Source organism: Microtus ochrogaster, linkage group LG8, assembly GCF_000317375.1.
Source record: "Microtus ochrogaster isolate Prairie Vole_2 linkage group LG8, MicOch1.0, whole genome shotgun sequence".
Classification (NCBI taxonomy): domain Eukaryota; kingdom Metazoa; phylum Chordata; class Mammalia; order Rodentia; family Cricetidae; genus Microtus; species Microtus ochrogaster.
Genome location: NC_022033.1, coordinates 22,883,705 through 22,891,206, shown reverse-complemented (window position 1 = coordinate 22,891,206; position 7,502 = coordinate 22,883,705). Strand labels below are relative to the sequence as shown.

General features: G+C 45.5%; 1 protein-coding gene across 1 annotated transcript in view; it reads right to left on the bottom strand.

The window, feature by feature from the left end:
- The window catches only part of Pigu (phosphatidylinositol glycan anchor biosynthesis class U), a 90,446-nt gene extending 89,213 nt beyond the window's left edge, over positions 1-1,233 (bottom strand). Inside the window, exon 1 of the mRNA XM_005363085.2 lies at positions 1,079-1,233. Within this exon, the coding sequence (XP_005363142.1) occupies positions 1,079-1,208 (130 nt within the window). The 5' untranslated portion in view covers positions 1,209-1,233. The remainder of the gene's footprint in view (positions 1-1,078) is intronic.
- Between the last annotated feature and the right edge of the window lie 6,269 nt (positions 1,234-7,502).

Below are 7,502 nucleotides of genomic sequence, written 5' to 3'. Positions count from 1 at the left end.
CAAGAAGACCTCAATTCAAATCCCCCCACCCATGTAAAAAACAAAAAAATGGTCATAGCCACAGATGCCTATAACTCCACCATTTTGGGGGTGGAAATAGGAAGCAACCTGGAGCTCTTGGCCATACAGCCCAGTGGAAATAGCTTCCAGTTCCGAGAGGCCCTATCTCGCAGGAGAAAGGGTAGAGTGACACCGGAGGCCACCTGACATCTTCCTTTAGCTTCTGAACACACATACCATACACAGAACCCCCACACCCCCCACACACAAGTAATGATAAAAAAAATTAATCAAATTGTAGCCCTAACCTAACCCACAGATCTTCTCTATTCTGGATATTTCAAATCCTCAGGTATTTCCTGATCCCCTTTGCCTTCTGCAACCTGGAACTCCCCGTTTTTCTAATCTTTTCCAAACTCTAGTGCTTCGTTAGTCCGTTCTGGAAAATGAAAGACGGTTTATCAGGGTCTGACACTAAGGCAACTATGATAAACCCTTGTTCGTCTCCTGTACTGGCCTGTGGCTCCTTCACCCCAATTTCTGTGCCTTGTTGGAGGGGATGGCATGCAATAAGGTTTGATGAAAAACGTAGCATTCATATATTAAAAAGACAAACTAAGAAAAACTTCACTGAGAGTCCAAGACTGGGCAGAAGTGACTTCAGTACACAGATACCATTCTTGCAAAAGCACGGGTTCCCTCGGCCCCCCTAATCCCCTCCACCATCTGCTACTGGGTGGACCACCGCCTGTAACCTCGCTGCCAAGCCCTAACACTCCACAAACCCGAGGCACGCGGCACCTGGGGACGTCCAGCCTCCCGCGGATCCCGCAGCCCGACTCGGGAGAGTGGGCCACGCCCCCTCGGAGACCCACCCCTCGGATAGTGGGGCTCACACTCCACACCTCCTCTACACCCCATCCTCCGCACCAGAGCTCCGCCCTCAGCTAGCGAAGGACCCCAGACGCGCGGGTCAGCCTGCTCAGAACCGCACGCAGGTGCCCACTGCCTCGACCTCCAATTCAATCCACTGAGGCTGGGACAGTGCAGACCGGCCTGCTCCAGCCGGTGGCCTCACCTCTCTTCCAAGAGCTCAGTGGGGACACTACCTCAACCCTCTCGGAAATGAACTCGGCCAAGCTGGAGCGAAATAAGGCCGCCCTCACGGTCACGGCCACCACAAGCAGCAGGACCAAGGGAGCCGCCATGATAACTGAGGCGGGCGCGCAGGCGGGGAGGGCAAAAGGCAATGCGGAAGAGCCTCAAGCCCTGCGCGCCACCCTGTAGTACCTCGGCCGGGCGATTGCCGCTGCTGCTGCGGGAACCCAGCGGCCTGAAGACTACCACTCCCAGGAAAGCTTGCGGCGGGACGACGGAAAGCGGGATGTGTCAAACTCGTAGTAAAGGTTTGGACTGCACCTCTGCTCACCCAAGAGAAGGGAAAAATTTTTTACTGAGATCGTGAGCACATCTTAAAGAAATAAGTTCACCAGTGCGCATATTTTTAATGTGAAAATGTTTACTTTTATATTTTTAAAGAGTGCCTTGTGTGTATTTATTGTACGCCAACCGTCCTCCAGGCACTATATTGTGTTCTGAGGAAACACTATGGAGTGGCTTAAACGCTCTGTGACCTTCAGCAAGTTATTTAACCGAGGGAAGACAGAGCAGGAACTCAAGGCAGGATCTTGAAGCTAAAACCGTGGAAGAACACTACTTCCGGACCTTCTCTTCTGCTCATGCCCAGCCCGCTTTCTTGCACAACACAGGCACACCTGCCCAGGGATGATGCCCCCCCTCCCGACTTTAGTCAATTTCAAAATCAAGACAGTTTCTCACAAACCCGTTTGATGGAGGCAATTCTTCAACTGAGGTTTCCTCTTCCCAGATGACCCTAGGTTGTGTAAAGTCGACAATAATAACCAAAACAACTACTATAGTAATGTAGCGTGTAATGACGCACTTCTGCGTCTTCTCAATTAGGTTGGTAGTTTGACATCCCTCCAGGTGGGAGTGTTTACATCTGAGAAATCAGCAAACACAACAAACCATGGGTTTTGAGAGCCCGTTGATAAGCATTAACAGCACACCTCTTCATTAGTTAATGTATGAAAAGTGCTCAGGTAAGGGCTTAAAGATTAGCTATAATAATTAATTATACAGGAGATTTTGGAACCATGAGGAAAACAGAACAGTGTGTCAATAGTATAACTATGGTTAATAAAAATTAGTGACTTATCGTGATTTGTGTGTTTTATTTATTTATTTTGGTTTTTTTCAAGACAAGGTTTCTCTGTAGCTTTAGTGCCTGTCCAGGAACTAGCTCTTGTAGACCAGGCTGGCCTTGAACTCATAGAAATCCACCTGCCTCTGCCTCGCGAGTGCTGGGATTAAAGGCGTGTAGCACCACCACCCAGCTGTGTGTGTGTGTGTGTGTGTGTGTGTGTGTGTGTGTGTACTAATAAATAAAGCTTGCCGAAGATCAGAATGCAGAGCTAAGCCACTAGAGGCCAGGTAGCCGCAGCACGCACCTTTACCCCAGGACTCAAGGCCACCCTGGGCTACTCGAGATTGAATCTGTCTAAAAAGAAAGATAGAACTTACACATAAGTGCTCCAAGCACTTGGGAGTCACACGCCTTTAATCCCAGCACTATGGAGGTGGAGACAGGAGTAATATGGCTGGGCAGAGAGAAATATAAGGCAGGAGAAGACAAGCTCATTGCAGTCTGGGGTTTGGTGAAGAGCATTGCAGTCTACAGTCACTCTGAGGACAGGGTCACCCAATTGTTTGTCTGAGCCTTGGTAGAGGTAAGAACTCTCTAGTGGTTGGCTGCTTTGCTTTTCTGATCTTAGCTTGAACCCCAATATCTGTCTCTGGATTCTTATTATTAATGCTACATTGGCTATTTCAAAATAGATAGTATAGCCGGGCGATGGTAGCGCACGCCTTTAATCCCAGCACTCGGGAGGCAGAGGCAGGCAGATTTCTGTGAGTTCGAGACCAGCCTGGTCTACAGAGCTAGTTCCAGAACAGGCTCCAAAGCCATAGAGAAACCCTGTCTCGAAAAACAAAAAAAAAAAAAAACAAAACAAAATAGATAGTAGAGGCTTTTGAATGTTCCTAACACACCTTGCCAAACATGGTATACATGTATTGGGTTATCATACTCTACTCCATAAATATGTAAACTGTTTCAGTTAAAGATATAAAAATACCTTTTTTAGAAAAGAAAAGGTTCATGATTGAGAAGTCATGGATGAGGGATGGTGGTCACATGACAAGCTGGTCAGGGAAGACTGAGACAAGCTGACGTTTTGGAGGAGTCCTACACAATGAGAAACTAATCAGAGTTAGCACAGGAAGAGACTTGGAGTCAGGAAACAACAAATATACACAAGGATCAGAAAAGAGGGCTGGACAGATGGCTCACAACCTAGACAAGAGGAGCAGCAAGGGGAGACAACACCATTTGTTGCAAAATGAGAAACACACACATATGAAGCATGCAGTAGCCTCTCGGCTGTATTAAACTGGGGGTTATTCACATTACAAACTATAGCCATTGGAAAGTTTTTTATTTTCCTTTTTAGTTATTTTGGTTTCCAGGCACTGGGACTTATGTAGCCCAGGCAGGCCTTGACTTCAGTGTACATCTGAAGATGTCCTTAAACATCTGCTTCTCCTCCAATCTTTGACTCCCAAGTACTGAAATTACAGACTTATGCCACTGCCCCTGGCCTTTTTTGTTTGTATTTTTGTGTTTTGAGATGGGGCCTTGCCATGTACCCCTGGCTGAACTAGTAATCTCAATGATTTAAAGTGGCCTCAAATCCATGGCAATCTTTGTTTTAAAGATTTTAATTTTGGTGGCACAGGGGAGGCTAGTATGTAGGTGTGGAGGTCAGAGGCCTCTACCTCTGCCTCCCAAGTGCTGGAACAAGAGCATTCCCCACTGCACCCAGCTTCCACTGGAAACTTTAAACAGAGTGATAACAGATGTTTTAATTTGTGAACTTTTTGAGGGATAAGGGGACAGTATTTCCTGTTTCCTTTGATGCAAGGGATGAAACTCAGGCCCTGGTGCATGCTAAACACTTGCATTACAACTCACCATCCACACGTGCATTTCGACAAGATCACCATGCTGCGAGCCCATGTGGGTGTTATAGAATCGGATGTGAGGATAAAATTATACCCTCTACCTTTATGGGACTGGAAAGAGTTGGTTGAAGAAGTATACATTTTAAGAATGACGTAAGTCAGGCTAGAGAGAGGGCCCAGTGGTTAAGAGCACATACTGTTCTTCCAGAAGATCTGAGTTTAACTCCCAGCAACATGTGACTCACAACTGCCTGTAACTCCAGTTCCAGGGGATCTGAGGTCTCTTGTGTGCATACCCACGCAGAGATTATTAACACAGACCCATCATTAAAAACAAAACAAATGTTGTTTTGTTTTTCAAGGCAGGTTTTTCTCTGTGTAGCTCTGGATATCCTGGAATTAGCTCTGTAGAACATGCTAGCCTCAAACTCAGATCTCCCTGCCTCCTGAGTGCTGGAATTAAAGGAGTGCTCCACCAGATCTGGCAAAACAAATCTTTCAAAAGAACTAACATTAAGTCATAAAGAATGGTTGGAGGGGGATCAGCAGGTTAGGAGAATGTAAACATCATCAGCTCCAGGGTTCGTATCTAAGAGGTTCATATGAAGTAACAAAGGAATAGAGAAGGAAATTCATCTTTGGATCCCAAGCACTGTGACATACTCTGTCCACGAGCTTATTTAGTTCTTCCTAAAAGATAGAGATGTTGTTATATGCATATTACATTATGAAAAGTGGACGCTGGAGTGGCATCAGCTCCACAGTGAAGACTGAAGAGACTACACACAGCAGAATGCTCAGCTCATATGCAGTGCCAGACACACACCAGACAGCTATGGTGCTAGTTACACCCACTTTTCAAAAAAATATTTTAAAGTTTTATTTTTTTTTACATGTATGGGTGTTTTGCCTGCATGCGTCTGTGTGTCATGAACATGCAGTACTTGCAGAGGTCAGAGCACGGTCTTAGATCCTGTTGTAATAGGGAGCTGTGGGGCTGCGTCCCCAGCACCCCGGCTGCCTGCCAGCTCATGCCCCGAAACAACAACACACAAATTGTATTCATTTAAACACTGCTTGGCCCATTTCTATCGAGCCTCTTCTAGGCTAATTCTCGCACCTGGACTAGCCCATTTCTTATAATCTGCTGTAGCCCACGAGGTGGCTTACCAGGGAGATTCTAGCCTACGTCCATCCTGGGTCGGAGCTTCATCGCGTGTGCCTCAGAGAGCAGAGCTATCGCATCTGGAGAGGGGAGCATGGAGTCTCTGAGCTCACTTCCTCTTCCTCCCAGCATTCTGTTCTGTTTACTCCTCCCACCTATGTTTTAACCTATCAGGGCCAAGCAGTTTCTTTATTGCTTAACCAATGAAATCAACAGATTGATATAAGACACTCCCACATCAAGATCCCTTGGAAATGGAGTTACTCACAGTTATGAGTGGCCATGAGGGTACTGAGAATTGAACCTGGGTCCTCTGGAAGAGCAGCCAGTGCTCTTAACTGCTGAGATATCTCTAATGCTCCTAGTTACATCATTTTAATAGATAACTTAAAAGTTCCTACAGTCGGATTGTGTCTGGGATGAACTATGACCCTTATGAATAGAAGTGAGATCCAAACCAATAGTTCTGACTCATGGTTACCTCAACACATCCTTTTGTAAAGCCTTACAAGAACTAAAATGGCAGCCGGGCGGTGGTGGCTCACGCCTTTAATCCCAACACTCGGGAGGCAGAGGCAGGCAGATCTCTGTGAATTCGAGGCCAGCCTGGTCTACAAGAGCTAGTTCCAGGACAGGAACCAAAGAGCTACAGAGAAACCCTGTCTCGAAAATCCAAAAAAAAAAAGAACTAAAACTCAGAAGAAAACAAGAGCAAATCTTCAAGACCCCCAGTGAAGCTCCGGTTTCTTTGTTAGAACACTAAAGACATGGGCAACAAAGAAGAAATAGTTTGTTCTCTTACATTAACTTTTCCTGGGAAGAAGAGAACAAATCTCCATTTACCCATGAGAGAGCACAGGATAAAGACAGTCCCACCCAGGTCCAGCTCGAAGAACCAATGAATTGATAGGGCTTAGTTAGAGGTGAATGCGTGACTCCAAACAACTCAGCATGGGTAACTGTGTAGTTAGAGTGCTCCCTTCCTCCCTGTGGTTAATCTTACAACCTCTAACTACCTTAGCACCTATTGCGATGACTATACATGCGGCTGGGAAAGAAAGCGGGGAGTGACTGGAACCATAGCTGAGGGACTGCCCACACATCTCATCTTGAGGGGCACCTATGAGTAACACTGCTGCTCGGGTTAATAGCTATTTTATGCCCTGTGGACAGTGTTCCACAAAAGACCTCATCAAAACTGAAAACTTTTCTGCCCAAGTAGATACCAACAAAAAAGTAAAGATAGCCTACAGAAGGAGAAAATATTCGCAGATCATGTCTCAGCAATTATCCAAAAATGTAAAAGTAAAACTTGCTTTGTTTTTATTTTCTATTTATGTGTATGTGTCTGTGAGAACGTAGTTACAAATGAGTGCAGTACCCACAGAAGCAAGAAGATAGCATTGAATCCCCTGGAGATAGAGTTACACGCAGTTGTAAGATGAACAATATAGGTTCTGGGAGCCAAATTTGCGTCCTTAGAAGAGTAGCAAGTGCTGTAAACTTGATGAACCATTTCTCCAGCCCCTTCATTTGTTCTTACATTTGTTTTTACTTATCTAGGGAGGCTCAGTCTTATACCACGACATTTATACAGGGGTGAAAGGAATTGTGGGAATCAGTTCTCTTCCACCATGTAAATTCCAGGGATTGAATTCAGGAACCTTCTTGCATGGCGGTCGGTACCTTCACCTGCTAAGCCATCTCATTGGCCTGAGAATATACAAAGAACTCTTAAACTCAAATTACAAAAATGCACTAGAGAAATCCTTAAACAAACCAAGGGTTTCAGCAGACATAGCAGCAAAGAAGACATACGCTGGCCAGTAGGCTCCTGAAAAGATAAAGCTACTCAGCCTTGCTAGTTACCAGGAGAAGGCAAAGCAAAGCCACCATCAGCCTTCGCTTCATACTCACTGAAATGGCTGAAAGAAAAACAACAAAAAAACACATTCTGGCAAAACAAATTCTTGTTTGCATTGAAAGGGGGAACATAAAATGTAGCTACTTTGGAAAACGGTTTGGCTATTCAACAAAATGTTAAGCAAGGGATGGCCATGAGCTCAGAGGTAAAGCTCTTGCTGTCTGTCTGAAAAACGTGAAATCCTGTGTCCACACAGCGTGGATAGCTCATTCATAAAGCCACAATAGAAATACTCAGAAATAGGCTCAGTGATTAAGAGCACCGCCTGCTCTTCCAAAGGTCCTGAGTTCAATTCCCAGCAACCACATG